The 16,855-nt window shown below is 35.1% G+C and overlaps 6 protein-coding genes across 6 annotated transcripts; 2 read left to right on the forward strand and 4 right to left on the reverse strand.

Annotated features, from left to right (window-relative positions):
* Nucleotides 1-7: 7 nt before the first annotated feature.
* On the reverse strand, nt 8-2,171 carry LOC149738439 (cytosolic 5'-nucleotidase 3A-like). Its single transcript, XM_089873756.1, has 2 exons — nt 2,018-2,171; nt 8-1,123 (listed from the first exon to the last, which is right to left on the reverse strand). Exon 2 carries the CDS (start codon nt 1,098-1,100, stop codon nt 201-203), a length of 900 nt encoding a protein of 299 aa, XP_089729882.1. The 5' UTR covers nt 1,101-1,123; nt 2,018-2,171; the 3' UTR covers nt 8-200.
* Nucleotides 2,172-3,719: 1,548 nt separating this feature from the next.
* Nucleotides 3,720-6,633, forward strand: LOC149738440 (transducin beta-like protein 3). The gene has a single exon (XM_089874839.1). The coding sequence runs from the start codon at nt 4,017-4,019 to the stop codon at nt 6,393-6,395; it is 2,379 nt and encodes a 792-aa protein (XP_089730965.1). The 5' UTR covers nt 3,720-4,016; the 3' UTR covers nt 6,396-6,633.
* Nucleotides 6,581-8,262, forward strand: LOC149738441 (ATP synthase mitochondrial F1 complex assembly factor 2-like). Its single transcript, XM_089874846.1, has 7 exons — nt 6,581-6,737; nt 6,803-6,847; nt 6,914-7,059; nt 7,140-7,237; nt 7,398-7,591; nt 7,651-7,766; nt 7,972-8,262. Exons 1-7 carry the CDS (start codon nt 6,665-6,667, stop codon nt 8,116-8,118), a joined length of 819 nt encoding a protein of 272 aa, XP_089730972.1. The 5' UTR covers nt 6,581-6,664; the 3' UTR covers nt 8,119-8,262.
* LOC149738442 (uncharacterized) lies at nt 8,207-10,784 on the reverse strand. Its single transcript, XM_089874843.1, has 10 exons — nt 10,647-10,784; nt 10,463-10,522; nt 9,892-10,404; nt 9,691-9,834; nt 9,504-9,574; nt 9,297-9,446; nt 9,099-9,215; nt 8,957-9,044; nt 8,408-8,535; nt 8,207-8,344 (listed from the first exon to the last, which is right to left on the reverse strand). The coding sequence occupies exons 1-10, from the start codon at nt 10,701-10,703 to the stop codon at nt 8,269-8,271; spliced, it is 1,404 nt and encodes a 467-aa protein (XP_089730969.1). The 5' UTR covers nt 10,704-10,784; the 3' UTR covers nt 8,207-8,268.
* On the reverse strand, nt 10,756-12,786 carry LOC149738443 (40-kDa huntingtin-associated protein-like). The gene is made up of 9 exons (XM_089874845.1): nt 12,649-12,786; nt 12,362-12,481; nt 11,985-12,144; nt 11,832-11,900; nt 11,647-11,767; nt 11,504-11,590; nt 11,225-11,412; nt 11,109-11,164; nt 10,756-10,947 (listed from the first exon to the last, which is right to left on the reverse strand). The coding sequence occupies exons 1-9, from the start codon at nt 12,717-12,719 to the stop codon at nt 10,866-10,868; spliced, it is 954 nt and encodes a 317-aa protein (XP_089730971.1). The 5' UTR covers nt 12,720-12,786; the 3' UTR covers nt 10,756-10,865.
* LOC149738444 (ragulator complex protein LAMTOR2-B-like) lies at nt 12,754-13,578 on the reverse strand. Its single transcript, XM_089874850.1, has one exon. The coding sequence runs from the start codon at nt 13,334-13,336 to the stop codon at nt 12,953-12,955; it is 384 nt and encodes a 127-aa protein (XP_089730976.1). The 5' UTR covers nt 13,337-13,578; the 3' UTR covers nt 12,754-12,952.
* Nucleotides 13,579-16,855: the final 3,277 nt, after the last annotated feature.

Genomic DNA, 16,855 nt, shown 5'->3' on the forward strand with positions numbered 1-16,855 from the left:
TAAAGACCTACTTGAAGTTAAACACCAAGTTTAAATGATCCAGTTATATTACATTGTAGAGAACATTGTGACATTATTCATTAAAAGCATTTAGAAACTATCTCACCAAAAAGGCACAGCAGCAAGTAGATTAAATCAGAAGATGTCAAGCATAAAACATGGCAGTGATAACATGATTAACAAAATTTTTGTTATTGCGTTCATGCTTTAATAATGGCATCAGTTATAGCAGCGAATAATACATTAGCAACATCCATTGTTGGATCATCAACAAGAACAATGTCCCAAGCATCAATATAGCGTGGTAACAAATGCTCAACTTTCTCATTCAAATATCCGATCTTCAAACAAGTATTGACATCAGGCACCCCATCAGCCATATGTAAGTCACCCATTGAGTCGCCGAGAAGACAAATGTTGTGTCTATGCTTAATATCCTCAAAGTACCAATAAGCAGAGTCAGTCAGTGCTCCCTCATTCTTGTTATAGACATGGATAAGCTCGCCTTCAAAACCCACCAACACTCCGTTCTCATCGAACTTCATGAAGTTTGAGACGACTTTTATGTTTGGCAGAAAAGATGATTTCTGATACAACACCTCCATCAGTACATCAGCAATCCCTGCAGAAAAGATTAGCAGAGGAACAGAATTCTGATTTAAAATTTGAAACATCTCCTTACAGTTGTCTTTAAGTATGACATTAGATTCTGTCACAGCTTGTTGTATGCTAGTGCGCTTAACTTTCGATTTGATCATTATTTTATGGGCAGTTTCCCACCATTCCACCATGTATGGACATTTTTCCTCAATTGTCATCGTAGGGTCAATTTCAATCGCATAGAATCGTTTCTTTAACGCTGCCAAGTCTTTTTGCGTCTCTTCATTAAACACGATAGAAGATTCTAAAATCCCATGACATGTAGTACACTTTTCACCATTATAACTTGCTCTGCTCAAAGTCCGATCAAAGTCACTAATAACTTGAAAAGAATCCACTCCTCCATCAATCAGATTCTGGATTTTCTTTGAAACAACATCTTCATCCTTGATAAAAATCTTCCCACCCTTCTCTTCTCTCATTTTTTTGATAACTTCCATTTTGCCAGTGCAATTAAAAACAACTATGATGATATAGAAAATGTGTCAGTTTCAGATGAAATCGTACTACAAGAAGTTTATTAGTTTGACCGGTGATTCGAGCTGTTAAAACTTATTGGTTTGACATAATGGGTGTAAACAGTATTTCAAGAAACTAAATTGAAAACTCTAGAATTTAAATGAATGTAACTTGCTTTATCCTCGCCAACCTCGTGTGACCAAAAATTACAGTCGTCATAACACCGGTGTTCTTTTTCATACACCTTGTGCCAAGCTTACCAGTTAACAAGTATGATACTTAGTGGGTGAATATTTTGGGGGGATTTTTTATGTATGGCTGGTAATTTGGACATCGCATTAGTGACCCCTGGATTGAAGCAATTGAAGCAATCGCCGTTAAGTAGCTTACCACATCCCCCACAATGGTAGCAGCAACGAACCTTAAACTCATTATCTCTAGGTTCGAGAAAGGCGCACTAACCAACTGTGCCAGGGCACGGGAGAATTAGTAAGCATTCATTTTGCTACGAAACCTTTCAGCATAATGGTGGTAAGCGCAATTGTTATGTAAAAAATTACCACATTAATTGCTGCTACTCCGTATGATCACTATTATGCCGAAAATTACAAAAATATATAAAAAGTATACAATATATTTAATTTTTATGTTTTTGCTGCAACAGGTTTGGTAAGAGCAGACTAGCTAATTATGTATCTTCCTCCTATGAGTATGAATTAGAGGTTTAACAGGTATTATAAAACCTAGAGTTAAGCACGTCATGATCATATAAATAGTCATAAAGCCATTTTGTGAGCTAACTTACATCGTGCAATTACAAATCATCAATGTGTCATATATGTAACAATTACGCCAAGACAAAATAATACTTACTGCAACAAGAAAACAAAAGACTTACAATTTGGTTTACAATAAAAGAACTTTCACTATATTGATTCGTAGGGGTCCTACTAAAACACGCCCGACGGGGCCCGGTGGAAAAAAAATATACTAAAACACGCCCGGTGGGGCCCGGTGGGACCCGGTGACGACCCGGTGGAACCGGTCATACTAAAACACGGCCGGTGGGGGGCCCGGTGAGTATTTCGTGTAAAGGGAGCTTTACCTATGCAAGACCCACCAAAATGTGTGTGTGAAACGGAACATGTGAAAATATTGGAAGATATTGTCCGTCTTCGAGGCATAAAGCGGACAATTTTCGGTGATAGAAATTACATTCTTGCTCCGCACGTCATCGTAGTAACAAAATGTGCATGGGAAATGAAACATGATGATGAAAATGGACACGTAATTCGCAAGTTCTTTAATTATCGCTCTGGTAAAATGGAAACAAACGTGAGATCGCGCGACTGGGCTTATAATTCTATTAAAGCTCGACAACGTGTCCGAATACGGAAAAGCCGAACACGCCAACCAAAAGACCCATCATGTCTAATATTTACATATTATGTTTTAAAAGTTACATTGTTCGTTTTTTAAAGTTTTTAATATTAAAACTTTAATTTTAATAATAAAACTTCGATCAAGTATAAGTGTATGTATATAGTACTGTGGCGTAAAGGTATAGGGCACTTTTAGCCCATATAATATAGGGTGGGGGAAGATGGGACACCTCTTCATTCTGTTTTCTCGTCCGATTTAATGTAGAAGGATGGGGGAAGATGGAACACCTTTTCATACTATTTTCTCGTCCTGCATGGCAGTAAACAAAAAACATTCAAAGAAATATAAAACCATATTCTCACGACTTCAATAGACCGTTGTTATTTGTTTAAAACATGGTCAGGATGTTTGGATATTATGTGCTAAAGGTGTCCCATCTTCCCCCACACCACTATAGTAAATAAAGAACATTCAAAGAATTATAAAACCGTATTCTCGCGACTTCCATAGACTGTTGTTAATTGTTTAAAACACGAACAGAAAATCTGGATATATATGGTAAAGGTGTCCCGTCTTCCCCCGTCTTACTATAATATTTAAATATCCTGATCGTGTTTTAAACAATTAACAACAGTCTATTAAACAATTAGCAACAGAGTCGTGAGGACATGGTTTTATAATTCTTTGAATGTTCTTTGCTTACTACCAAATGGGACGAGAAATAGAATGAAAAAGTGACCCATCCTACCTCACCCCCAATTAACAAAAATCAACGAATAGACTTTTGCTAAAAATACAGTTCATTATGTAAGTGTACAACGAAACAAACTTCGTACATCCATAATCAAATTTATTTTTTCAAAAAAATCAACTCGGGGGTGTCATTAGGCTAAAAATCTGTATACACGCATCACATTTTGGTGCATCTTGCATAGGGAAAGCTCCCTTTTCACGAAATACTCACCGGGCCCCCCACCGGGCGTGTTTTAGTATGACTCGTATCACCGGGTCCTCACCGGGTCCCACCGGGCCCCGCACCGGGCGTGTTTTAGTATATTTTTTCCACCGGGCCCCGCCGGGCGTGTTTTAGTAGGACCGATTCGTAGCGCACATGAACACACAGAGTTTCATAACAGGGGAAATCCCTTGAATTTTTCCACGTGTGGGCATTGTTCGACTACTGTAGCGTAAGTTTGCATTGATTGTCCGTATATATGAAGCGTCAGTATTTTAAATTATGTAGTTAGATTACTTGTTACACAGTATGTATCAATATAAAGATTTACAGTTTGTAGTGTTTGTTAAAATAAACTTAAACCTGTTTTGCCTATACAAATATAATATTCTGTTCTCGAACGGAAAAGGTTTGTTAAAGATATCTTAAAATTGTATTCGTTAACCTGCCTAACTACTATTTACTACAATAGTTCATTTTGAGTATATACTTATCAATGATCAATATATAAAATAACAATTTTGTAAAGTATTTTGCAGAGTGTTGATAATTTAAAACAATGAGTCAAGGTAAAGGAAAACCTAAAGCAAAACCACAAGCAAAACTACAACTTCGTACAAAATATGATTTAATAAAGAAATGGGAGCCATTTTTTACAGGAGGTCGTGTTGAAGTTTCCAACAGTGAAAACTATTTACTGTGTGTATGTGGGGACAAGATAAAAATCGTGAATGTGGATTCCGGATTGGTCGAAAAAGAGCTGAGTCATGATGGAGATGATGTGACATGTTTAGCTGTGAGTCCGGATGACTCTATGATCGTGACGAGCACCAAATCTCTTCTGTTGAAACAATGGGAGTGGAAGATGGAAGTGAAATGTGTTCGCACTTGGAGAGCAATCCACATGTTTCCGGTTGTTTCGATGGATTTTGATCCCACTTCTACTCTTCTCGCCACAGGAGGCAGCGACGGCACAATTAAAGTATGGGACATGATTCGACAATATTGCACTCACAACTTCAGAGGTTCACCTGGGATAGTGAACTGTGTTGCTTTCCACCCAAACAACCTAACTTTATACAGTGCTGCTGATGATTACAACATAAGGGTATGGGACCTAAACTCAAGTAAACTTGTAAAGGTTCTCAACAGCCATGTAAGCTCAGTGACCTGTTTAAAGTTTTCAAATGTGGATTGCCTGGTCAGTGCTGGAAGAGATAATGTTGTTTGTTTATGGAATGTAAAGGAAGGTGGTAACGAACCATACAAAGTGATTCCTGTGTTTGAAAGTGTCGAGGCAGTGATACTTGTACCGAAGGAGCTTGAAAAGTGTTTTAACTTTGAAAGAAAGGAAAATGAAACTGGATTTTTGATTATAACTGCTGGTAGCAAGGGTCAGTTAAGGGTATGGGAAAGCAGTAACGGGAAGTGTGTGTTTACAAACCCTGACAATGATTCCAACGTGGCAAGTGGATACATACATGCTAAACTCATTCCTGATACGAATAAAATGGTTGCTGTAACTTTTGATCATTGCATAGATTGTCTTGATATGAATGGGTTGGTAGTGAACAAGCAGATGGTTGGCTATAATGATGAGATTGTTGATCTAAAGTTGTTGGGTAAAAATGACAGTCATATTATTGTTGTTACCAACAGCCCTCATATTAAAGTGTTTAACATGAAAACCTCTGCTTGTCAAGTACTTAAAAAGCATAGTGACACCGTTTTGTGTGTGGATGTTTTTAAAAATCGCACTCATTTTGTAAGTAGTTCCAAGGATAATACAGTGTGCCTGTGGAGGATGGAAGAAAACACATATGCTGTAACTTGCTTGGTAGTTGGGGCAGGTCACACACATGATGTAGGTGCTGTTACTTGCTGCAACAACAAGATGGAATTTTTGGTTTCGGGCAGCCAGGACCAAACCTTAAAAATTTGGACAATCAATGAAACCTTCCAGCTTCGTGTAAAACATACAGTCATGGCACACTCCAAGAACATTAATTCAATTGTCGTTTCACCCAATGATAAACTAATAGCAAGTGGCTCCCAGGACAAGCTGGCCAAACTATGGAAAGTTAGTGATGGTTCTGTTGTTGGTACATTTAAAGGACATAAAAGGGGGATTTGGTGTGTACAGTTTAGTCCAATGGATCAAGTTTTGGCAACATCTTCTGCAGATGGTTCAATCAAATTATGGAGTTTGTCTGATTTTACATGCTTGAAGACTTTAGAAGGACATGATTGTTCCGTTTTGAAAGTCATCTTTATCGCAAAAGGTACACAGATGGTAAGCTGTGGGTCAGATGGTTTGCTAAAGTTGTGGACAATCAAGTTATCCGAATGCATTCAGACTGTCGAAGCTCATGACGAAAAAGCATGGGCATTGTGCTCTGATGTTGAGGACACAATGATTATTTCTGGGGGAGCAGATTCTATTATTTCATTTTGGAAAGATGTCACTGACGAGCAGAGGAGAGAGGACATAGAAGCGAAACAAAAGACAATGTTGCATCATCAGGAACTCCAGAACTTGCTGCAAGAAAAAAAATACGAAAAGGCTCTTCATTTTGCAATAAAGCTGAGTCAGCCCTTTACTGCATTAAACGTTATCAAGGAACTAATGTGGGAAACTGATGGTTATGATTTCCTTAATAAATATTTATCAATTTTACGGCTGGACCAAAAAAGTGAACTACTTAAATTTGTTGTGTCGTGGAATACCAACTCCAGAAATTGTCATGAAGCTCATGCAGTGTTGAAAGCACTGTTGTCTAACACAGCACCAGAAGATTTTGAACAAATAGAAAATTATCAATCAGTGATAGAATCATTGTTACCATACACAGAAAGACATTTTCATAGAATGAACAAAATCTCTCAACAAGCTACATTTGTTGATTATACTTGGCAGCTCATTAAAATGAAAGAATAATTCAAAATTCTTTGTTTTTTTTAATAATATAATTACATTGTAACTTTAAAGTGACAGCTATGTGTTTAACTAATTATACCATCAGTTAAATAAGATGTTATTTTGTGTAAGTGTCGCATGCTTCTCTGTTCTCTGGTTTAGTTATTGGTCAAACACAATTGTAATTTTTGCGTTTTTTTTAATAATGTGCGAAGTGCCATTACATTAAATAAGAAATTTCATTTTCGTGTCTTGCAGATGTTTAAATTGGATCAAATGTATGATTGATAATGTTTAGCATATTTCGAATTCAACGATGCTCCAAAGTATGCTGTATCTGGTCACAAGTAAAGCATTTCTCTGGTGACTTGTCTATGTGTTATTTTGAACCTCATTGTGTAAACATTGCTCAAACTTTTTGTTTACAGGGAAAGAGAAGTTTTACAAGGAAGCGCGAATCTGCCACAGTGACGGTGAGGATTATATTGAAAATATTTTGAAATCAAAATATAATATTTGGGGAATGTTTGCATTTGCAGGAGGTTTTGAAATTAACCTTGATAACAGAAAACTAAGAACACCAAATGGAAATATTGTGAAACTTCCGACTGAATCATTGGCACAAGCTGTATCAGTTGAATGGAACAATCAGAATAAAGTGCTGAAGTTAGACCAGATGCCCCTGGTATGTTTTATTTGCTTTGTAAATTGATATAATTGCAACCATGACATTTAATTAGGGTAGCTTTTTAATTTTTTTTCTAGACCACTCTTTGCTTCTCAGCTGTTGAAAACAAACCAACAATATCTGCAAAGACTTTGGTGTCATCCTGTTTCAATTATCTTCACACTGACACCATACTGTAAGAATGTCAATTTCACTATTAAATTGTAAAGAACCAGTATCTATGTTAACACATTTTGATAAAATTGTTTAAAGCCACAGGTAATTCAACATAAAGTAGGTCAACATAAAGTATTCCAAATGTTGTAGTAAAAATTGTGTGATTGATTTTCTATCAGGTGTAGAATAAATGAACCACCCGAACTGGAGAAGTTTCAATCTGAAAGATGGGATCCCATGGTTAATTGGCTGATGAAGAGACATTCAATTCAAGTCACACCAAGCTCTGGGTTCGCTATGCCTGTTATAAGTGAAAATGCTGAACCAGTATTGTCAAGATATCTTCTATCGTATAACTACTGGAGTATAATCGGTACATTATTGTGATTTCTAATGGGTTTGTTATATTTTTATGTCACTGTTATTATTCAGGCTTTGAAAGAATGGTTTCAAGTTTAAAATCATTGATTGTGCCGCTTGCTCTTGTTGATCGGGAAATATCAGTTGAAGAAGCCGTCAGTTTATCCAGGTTGGAACTAGAATACCAGGTAACTGAACCGATTGACAATTACCATATACTTCGATGCCTTAATTTAATTGAGGTATCTGTCATTCTGTATATTTCTTTTTTAATTTTATTAAGTATTGCTAGTAACACAATATTTATTTTGTAAGTAATAAAAAAAAATTGTTTGTGCAAACATTATAAATTGCAAAGGTAGTAGGTATTTTACAGCCCATTTATACAAACAGATATCAAAATGGGGAAATATTGCTTGGCATCATGACATTGAACTCGCTGAATCAAGAATGAAAACTGCAGCTGCTGTCATGTTCATCCAGCTGTGTAGTGAGGACTCCAAGACGGAAAGATATCGAGAAGCTTTGAAGTCACTGTGATGATCAAGTGTATCTTATTTATATCACACAAGACTTTGTTAATGCAGATCTGTAAACCCTTCCAACCCATCTGTACAATTGCTGCATATTTTTGTTACAGTGGGAGATTTTTTTTTATTAAACAAGCGAAAAAAATCCAAAAAATTATGTTTACAGTTGAGATATAAGGCTCTGTGTTGTAGCTTCAAACATGGGAAATCTATCTTCACGCAGGTAAAGGTAAGACCTAAAACAGCAAGATGTCAGTATATTATTAATCAAGATGTGAATCATGTGACTGATTACTGACTTTACAATCTTTCGTGATTTTCTTTTATTAATTACAACCAACTTCCCGGAGATTGGGTTGCATGCAATATCAGAACATACTAGTCCACTTTCATTCTCCATAAGCAAGGTCATTTTCAATACGCCCTCCTGTGTAATCAAGAAGAAAAGTTTATTAGAAAGATTAACCAATTAATTCCAGTGACGAATTACACAATTGATGGAATCATTTTAATCAAAGAGATTATAAAATCCAGCGCCATGGCACAGTTGGTTGGCACAGTTGGTTGGCACGCCTGGCTCCTTACCCAGAGGTTATGGGTTAAAGGCACATTGCTGCTACCATTGTGGGCGTATGTTTTCTTAAGCAAGACACTTAATGGCAATTGCTGCGACCCAGTAGTCACTAATGAGTTATTGCCATAATCTAAACTGTCAGCCACACATTACAAAAAATTACCCACAAAGTAATACTCTTGATAACTCATCAGCTGGTACGAGGTGTATGAAACATAACATTTCTTGTGAGGATAAAGCAATTCATTTATTTATAAGTTAAAACATATCAAACCTGTAGGGTTGTAGCAGAAATAATTCTTTTTGTGATCTCTTTATCACCAATACAAATTTTCTTCAGCAAGGATCCAGTTAAGTGATTCCTAAAAAAGAGTTGTGTTTATATACACTAAATTGTTTCTTTCTTTTGAACCAACCATATGCAGAAAATTGTTGCAGTGCATCCGACAAGAACACGAGGTTCATTATTTAAATTACCAAGAGAAACAATTGGCTGCTCTGCAGTCTGCATCACTCTCTCCAGTGTAAAGTCTCTGTAAAATTGTGTTAACAAATTCTGGACACAATTTTACCTCTTGGCAATTATACAACTTGGATAAGTTTTTTTTACATACCTCGTGGAATTCTTCCAAACATATTTCTCTGGTTGGGTGTTTCCTACTACGACACAAAGTGAAGGAAGAACAGCAGCACAAATTGAGAATGAAATACTAGTTTGAAAGTGCGCTATGCTTCCACCACTGTTTACTTGAACTTTAGAAACCCTGTTAACATCAAATTAAAATTTGCACCAGAACTACTTCTGTTATTTAACAACTTACCACAAGAGTGCACTACATTGCAATAATAGTGGATTTTCATCACTTGACATCATCCACATCATGTTTTCTACCTGTGTTTCAATGATAAATTAAACATCTTTAATCTTGTAATAAAGGTATTTAATACACATTGTGAAATTAATATAGTAAAGAAGAATGCTTAGAATGCAAGAACCTCTAAGCTTACTTGTCGAGTCCAGGAAGCAATTTCTTTCCAAAGTCCGGTTATCTTTTCTTTGATGTATAAAATTATTTTTTCATTAGCTGTGGCAACTGCAAGTAAAATACTTCCTTCTGTGAACTTTTTTAATGAGATATGATTGACGGTTGTCTAAAAACAAAAAAAAAATATTTATTTATGGTGAAGATTAAAAATGGTATGGAGAACCTTGTTGGGCGGTTGTGATTTCTTGCTGTGTTTGTTTGTTGGCTCTTCTGAGTTTACAGTTCCATCAATATTCTCGTTTGATTCCACCTTCAAGTTTTTGTTACATGAAATTTTCTCTTCATGTTTGTATATTTTGCTTGCAGTGGTATAAAGGATGTTTGCCATGTCTAGTTTAAGAGGTTTTTTAATGACGGAGATAGATTTCTTTATTAAGATGTAGGAATCATAGGACTTTGGCAAGGTGAAAAACGAACTAAACTTCTCATCTGTTAATTTCCTCAAGATTTCATCGGTTATTTTTGGGAAGAACTTTCTTCTACGTTTTCTAACTTTGATTCGGAGGACTGGAGAAGTGTAAGGATTGGGACGGGATTTTGACCTGCAAGAACGTCGAACACACAAGTCATTTCTCTGTGAACAACTATCTTCTTGGATTGCAGAACTTGGAATTATATTTTGTGTTTCTTCTTCTGTATTTAACTTTCGCTTTTCTTGGTATTCAGACGCCTTTTTCTGTGCAGAAGTATTTATTACATGTATGGCAGTCTCTCCTAACACTGTTTCAGCTTACAAGAACTTCAAGCACATCGCTGTCCAACTTTGCCTTCAAATCCAGTATCTGCTTTTTGACCTGGATTAAAAATAATTACTATAATGTTCAGGTTAAAAATACAGTTATATGAAACTGCTACTGTTGCAAAAAAACATTTTGATATTAAAACTAAACTTAATTCGTAATTACTGATAACATTTACCAGTAATTGTATATCTTCATCAAACTTGTCCAAGTTGTAAGATACAATAGTATCCATTTTGCCATATATTTTCCTTAATCTAATCAGCTATTTGTTTATAAAATCAATCTTCCTATACAAAAGTAACAATAATTGAACTACACCCATGTATACTTAACTACAGACATAAAGGGGAAAATTTACAATAAAAGAAGTAAAATATTGCACAAAGGGATAATGTTAAGATGCGAAAGTTGCAGTTTCATTAAATTCTATGACAGTCTTCATCAATAGCTCATTCTGTTCAGTGGTGAGATGAGAACTGTGATAAAAAAATAATTTAAATAATATCATATAATAGGAATGTACATGCATCAGTTGATTACAATAATGTTAGTATTATTAAAAGTATAACAAACTAAAACAATCTAATACAGCAATTTTTTTGGCATTTAAATATATAATATAGCAGTGGTGTATCACCTCAGTTCCTGTTGGAGATATTTTATTGCTGTAATGTTTCTTTCCTTGCATTCCACCTAAAACAATAGTGGTAAATATACCTAACTACTTTACAAATGGAATACAACATCACATACAACTAGTGACTGCATCAGAATAAACAAATCTTCATTCATCCCTTGGTGAGGGTTGGTGGATGAAAGTGATGAATACATTTGTAAGACGCCTCGGTGGAACGACTTTTGTTTCGATGGATATGGTTTCATATACAGAAGCAAAAGGACAAGCAGAACTTCACATTCGGTGTATAGGTTGGAGTATAAACCTAGAATATTGTTTGACAAAAATATTACTTCATCAATAAATTAAGGAAATAAACTTAAAATGTGTCAAATTATCAACTAATTCATACTTACCAAGTAATGAAAATGATTGGGAAGGGTTTTGGCCTGGTATTTGCTGTAGTATTTCAGTACAACTGCTCATTGCACCCTGGTAGTCTCCTGTCACAAAATAAACAAAATTATTTAAATTTATAGTTGTATGATATTCTACTGACCTAGCAATAACTTCATGGACAACGCTTTCCTTAATGAATAAACACTTTGAAGAATATTCTGAAAACCAAGTTCTGCCGAACGCTGGTAATGTACAAGTGCAATGCCATAATCTCCTTTGTTCTATAGTGATGTAAGGTTTAATTAATATGTGTTTTGCTTATAGGTATAAAAATGACAATTTTACTTCTAAGTATTGCGCCATTTCATAACACAGAGCAGCAGCAAAGCAAGGAGCATCTTCAGTGATGCATGTCTAAAAAAGTAAGCATTTGTTACACCCAAGTATTTTTACTTTTACCAAAAAGACATAGGCAGATGAAAACAATTGAAAACTGACCTTTACTGCAAAATCAAAGCAATTCATTGCACAGTTGCCATGCTCATTGAAATTGGGTGACATGATATCAAGCAAACTTTTTTCAGCTTCTAGAAAATGCCTTCCTGCTTCTGTTAACCCCTGAATCTCGCCAGGTGCATTTGACATATTCTGCTCACATCTAAAAAATTCACATATATTAAAACAACATTATACATTATTTATTGTAGTATACACTATATAGAAAAATTTTATTAATTATTATTGTAGTAAATTTCCTAAAATAATTTTAATCAATGATGGGGGTGACTGAGAGTGAGCGATATATTTTATATTTAAAACTATAATGACATTGTATTCTTAAGTCTTGTGCCAAAGCTAAGCTACATAAAATTTACCGAGCTAAAGCTAAACTACAGAAAGCAGCATAATGTGAACATCCTTGTTGTGACAATGTTTTTGTGAGCTGACCAAACTCTTCCCTTGCTTCAGCAATGTTTGGTTTCTTCATAAAACGCCTTGAAAATAAAGGCTGTTATTTAAAATGTATTAAGAGAGGTGTACCACAAAACAATTTTTTTTAATTAACATAAATTTACATGCCATTTGTTTATATTTACATTTTTATTATAGTATATTAAAGTTTAAAAGACGGTTGTTAACAGAGATATTCATTAACACTAACTTTTTCAGTTTGTTTGATGCTGCTTTATAACTGGCAAAGAAATCATTGTCCTGATCTCCTCTAAATGACATGATTCATATATTTAAAAAGAATGAACTAAACGAATCTAAATGTAAAATTGCACGACAATTGTTATTCAAATAATTTATAACTTTATGTACAGTTTTCTGCAATAAACCATTTTTTTCGTTCTTTCATTATATTGACAAAACGATGCTTACTTAACAAACTCATTAAAAAGCTTTATAACAAATGGTAGGTTGATAAAGTTATACAAGAATTAACAAAATAATTTTTATCTGATCTAGGATACAGTGATATTGTTTAATGGACCATTTAAGAATTTGGACATGCATTCAATCTTGGCTTTTAAGATTCCAAGTCCAACAGTTTTGTCAGCAAACATACACAGTAGCAGCCCTGAAGATCCAGCTCTTTGGATTGCAACATGGCCTGTTTCACAAGCCATTAACACACATTGCAATGCATCCTCCTGTAGAGCATTATGTTTGGTGTGCTCGTATGCTGCCCAGATATTGCTGGAGATGGTGGCTTTTGTTCGAACTGCAGAATCACCGAACCCAGAAAAGGCAACCAGAGCTCCATGAGAATTGACAAGCAGAGTGCTTTGGATACCCCCAGTGTTGGCTTGGCCCAGAATCTCTGTCAAATCATGAGGGTTTAACATTTTTCTGCTCTTATTATCTTTTGGAAAATCAATCTTCTAAAATAAACAGATTATTCTTAACTACAATACTGGCAGTTTACATTAAAAACCTGTCAACAGAGAGCCGAGACAGGCACAGTACAGTAAGTTTACATTTTTTAAATTAGGTCATAAGGTGTCAGGTAGGTAACAGATTCGCATGACTAAATAGAGACACAGGGTGGAATGTATAACATTCTTTACGGTTAAGCAACGACTCTATAACTTATACTTATGTTGAATAAGGGTTAACAACACAATGGGAAAAATCACGCGCAAATTGTTTATATACGCTTGACTGATTCTTTACTCATAGAGATCACCGCCACGCATGACTGGACTATCTTATGAAGCACTTTACATTTTTCCGGTTCGCAGACAGTTGAATTGGACGTGCCTTACATGCGTCACCGGTAGCTTAATATAACTACGTTGTAGGCGTGCTGCACCGTATTATCCGGTGGCTGTGCATAAACAAGTACCGTCTTCTTTGTTTTATAGGAAGCGCACAGCGTTAAAGTGTTTGCTTTGTAACTAATCATTTATTGCCTAATACTCATTTAGTTTATTGATGTTGGGTGTAATTGTTGCATATATTTAACAACTATGCTGTATTGGAACTAAAAACTGCATCAGACACCTTGTATCTTAAAGAAATTTTGTACTTTTGTTTGAGAAATACCAAATCAATTTTGCTCTCAGTTGGTTTGTACTGACTGGATAAAATGCTCTTATAAATTAGTTAGCAACTTGTATGTGCTGTTCACTTATAGTGATTCAGGAAAGGTTTCTAAATACTGATGCCAAAATAAGGTTGAGTCATTAAATATGAATATTTTTATATTTGAATGTAGGTAATATACTGCCGCACAGCCCTTGACAGCTTGATTTATCAAGTAGCTCTTTTCTTTTCTCATCACTTGTTTCTTATATAGCATGTTGTGTAGGAAGCTAAGCTAATGCCCTATATAAGTAATTTGAATCAAGAAATGGATAAGGCTGTAAATTTCCTTTGTACAGGAAGCCTATGTGAAGAGGTGTATTGTAGTTTTAGATAAGAATAAAAAATTGTTAATGCTTGATTTGAATGTTTGAAATTTACTTGATTTTAAAACATGAATGGACTGTATAATATACCAACAGTTTTAGTTGCTATAATTCATTATCTTAACAAGAATTTGCTCCACCATTTGTTTAAAGTATGTGTAATTTGATTCATTGAAATGAGTCACAAACCATTAAGTGTTATTCAAACAGTAATTTTATTACAAAGCAGCATTGTTATATATAAGTGTGTTATTTTCTCATTACTATTAAATAAAACATGCTCAATCAATTAGAAGTTTAACTGCTTTATAAAAGTATACTTCAATCATTATTTTTTATGTGTATGAGCTAAGTTAGTAAACCAATTTGACATTTTTTAAAAATTAGGGCTACATGTATTAGGTCCAAAAATATAATTTAATAGTGTTTCTTATTGGCAAACTTAACTGTTAAATAACTAAATGAACATTTACCGATCTTAATTAACTCTGTCCTGGGAAATGGTAATGTAAATTTATCCATTGAAGCTTTGCTATGTCCGTGTGAAATGAACTTCATGTCAAGTTAATTTTGATAAATAATCCCTGCTGCTAAACCAGAACATGTGCCAGTTTTCCAGACACAGTAGGTTTGTTGCTCAAAGTATTCTACAAATTTTATAAGTGCACTCCTTGTTTATGTTATGGTACATATGAGATTTAAAAACTTGTTTCATATCAAAATGAAGAAAGCAAAAGCTACATGTTTCAGCTATGTATTAAAGTGAAATAAACATCACTTAATATCACTGTAAAACAGATGAGACTTACTAGCCAACTCTTTTATTACCTTCCCATTTCTCATTAGTTTATTTATACAGGTTCAAATTAGGTCAGTTTCACCAGAGAGTTCATATATGCATCCCACAGTGAGGTATTGCTCAAGATTATGACGTTGCCTCTGAGACATGTAAAGGAATGTGTGTGGGCCAATAGCTAGTAAACAGGGCATTTTTCAAATTTTGTAGACGTATTGCCTTTATTAAAACCTGTTAGAGTTAAGCAATTTTAAAATATTATACAATTCTACTAAAGCTACTGAAGTAAATCCTGTGGTTGTTTTAAACTGTAGTTTCTGGTTTGTTTTTGTACTTGTTATTTGTTTTAAAACCTTAAAAATTCTAAATATAGCTTGTTCTTTGAATTATAAGTTTCCCTAAACTTCATGTTAAAAATTACGAGTAAAAGAAACATCTCTATCGGACAGTTTTAAGGCAAGAATCCGCGGTTGCAAAGAGAAGCACGTACGCTCAGCCAGGGCGCAGGTATTGACACATAACATTCGGTGCTTTTGCGTTAAGTTCTCCGCATTCCTACTCGCCACTCGAGCGATTAATGTGCGACCACAGGTAAGCGCCTCTTCTCAGCACTGTCTTGCAGTTCACGAAAAGAAAAATTTGTCTTTGGTTCCTCCAAAGCATTTTCGCGTCGATTTGCCCTTGGTATAGGCTAGTACCGTTTTGTAAATAAGTAATCGCACACCGTTTATAAAATCTATGGTTTAATCGCTAACGAATAGTTTTTGATTTTCGATATGTCCAAATACAGTTATTCAAAGAGACTATTTTGTAGAGCGATGTAAACAGCAAGTGTTAACGTCGTGTCAGCGCTAGCGGGTCAAGTTTATTTATTTCTATAAAAGAAACAGGGTTGGCATCTAGCCGTGTCCCATTTAAGAACCAAACAGAACGTGTTAGTTCAAGAGTTAACACCCATGTGGATGTGTGCAGCCAAGAGTTTGAAACTGTTACCAAATAAATCTCGTTCGTGAGTGTGAAATAAGTTTTCACAGGCCGAGGTTGCACTGCAGTAAGCAGTGCACTCAATCAGGAATGACGTATAGTGGGCAAGCGGAAATAGACTTTCGTCATTGTGTAGCGTACCTAACTGTATAAGTTGCTTTTATAAATTGAAAGACTCAAGCCGGATACAGCGTGTTTCTATCAGTTCAGGATAGGTCTGTACGTTGACTGGATTTGTTTCCTTCCTAAAGCACCCAAGGTGTTTCGAGCTATGCTAATTCTCAGAGAGTGAGTTATATAAATGTTTTCGGAACAGTCACGGGAACAGAATAAAAAAGAACCGTAAGTTAGAATTTCCTTTTGTTACATGTTCACAACCACCAAGAATGGAACATAAAAAATCCTAAGCACAGTTAAGATTTTCTTATATTTGGCTTCTGAAGTTTATTCATTTGAGTGACTCACATGCGATGTGAAGGACGGATATTCTAGCTCTAGCTTGGTTGCTCTTGCTATTTCTGTAGTTCATTGATGAGTCACAACGTCATCCAGTTTTAATTTCTACCTAAAACGGCATCCGATGTCAAAGAAAGAAAAGAGGGAAAATGAATGTTAGCGTTTCCTAACGATGATTTTTACTTAAAATGTTACGTCTGACCACAGTTGTAAATTAC

Source organism: Ciona robusta, chromosome 3 (genome assembly GCF_009617815.1).
Source record: "Ciona robusta chromosome 3, ASM961781v2".
NCBI lineage: Eukaryota > Metazoa > Chordata > Ascidiacea > Phlebobranchia > Cionidae > Ciona > Ciona robusta.

Coding starts and splice junctions, on each gene's coding strand:
- LOC149738439 (XM_089873756.1), bottom strand. CDS start 1,100: ATGGAAGTTATCAAAAAAATGAGAGAAGAGAAGGGTGGGAAGATTTTT.
- LOC149738441 (XM_089874846.1), top strand. CDS start 6,665: ATGTTTAGCATATTTCGAATTCAACGATGCTCCAAAGTATGCTGTATC. Junction 6,738..6,802: donor ACAAGTAAAGCATTTCTCTG/GTGACTTGTCTA, acceptor TTTTGTTTACAG/GGAAAGAGAAGTTTTACAAG. Junction 7,238..7,397: donor CTTCACACTGACACCATACT/GTAAGAATGTCA, acceptor ATTTTCTATCAG/GTGTAGAATAAATGAACCAC.
- LOC149738442 (XM_089874843.1), bottom strand. CDS start 10,703: ATGGATACTATTGTATCTTACAACTTGGACAAGTTTGATGAAGATATA. Junction 9,447..9,503: donor CAATGTAGTGCACTCTTGTG/GTAAGTTGTTAA, acceptor TGATGTTAACAG/GGTTTCTAAAGTTCAAGTAA. Junction 9,216..9,296: donor GTTTGGAAGAATTCCACGAG/GTATGTAAAAAA, acceptor ACAATTTTACAG/AGACTTTACACTGGAGAGAG.
- LOC149738443 (XM_089874845.1), bottom strand. CDS start 12,719: ATGTCATTTAGAGGAGATCAGGACAATGATTTCTTTGCCAGTTATAAA. Junction 12,482..12,648: donor GCATCAAACAAACTGAAAAA/GTTAGTGTTAAT, acceptor TTTATTTTCAAG/GCGTTTTATGAAGAAACCAA. Junction 11,768..11,831: donor AAATGGCGCAATACTTAGAA/GTAAAATTGTCA, acceptor ACATCACTATAG/AACAAAGGAGATTATGGCAT.
- LOC149738440 (XM_089874839.1), top strand. CDS start 4,017: ATGAGTCAAGGTAAAGGAAAACCTAAAGCAAAACCACAAGCAAAACTA.
- LOC149738444 (XM_089874850.1), bottom strand. CDS start 13,336: ATGTTAAACCCTCATGATTTGACAGAGATTCTGGGCCAAGCCAACACT.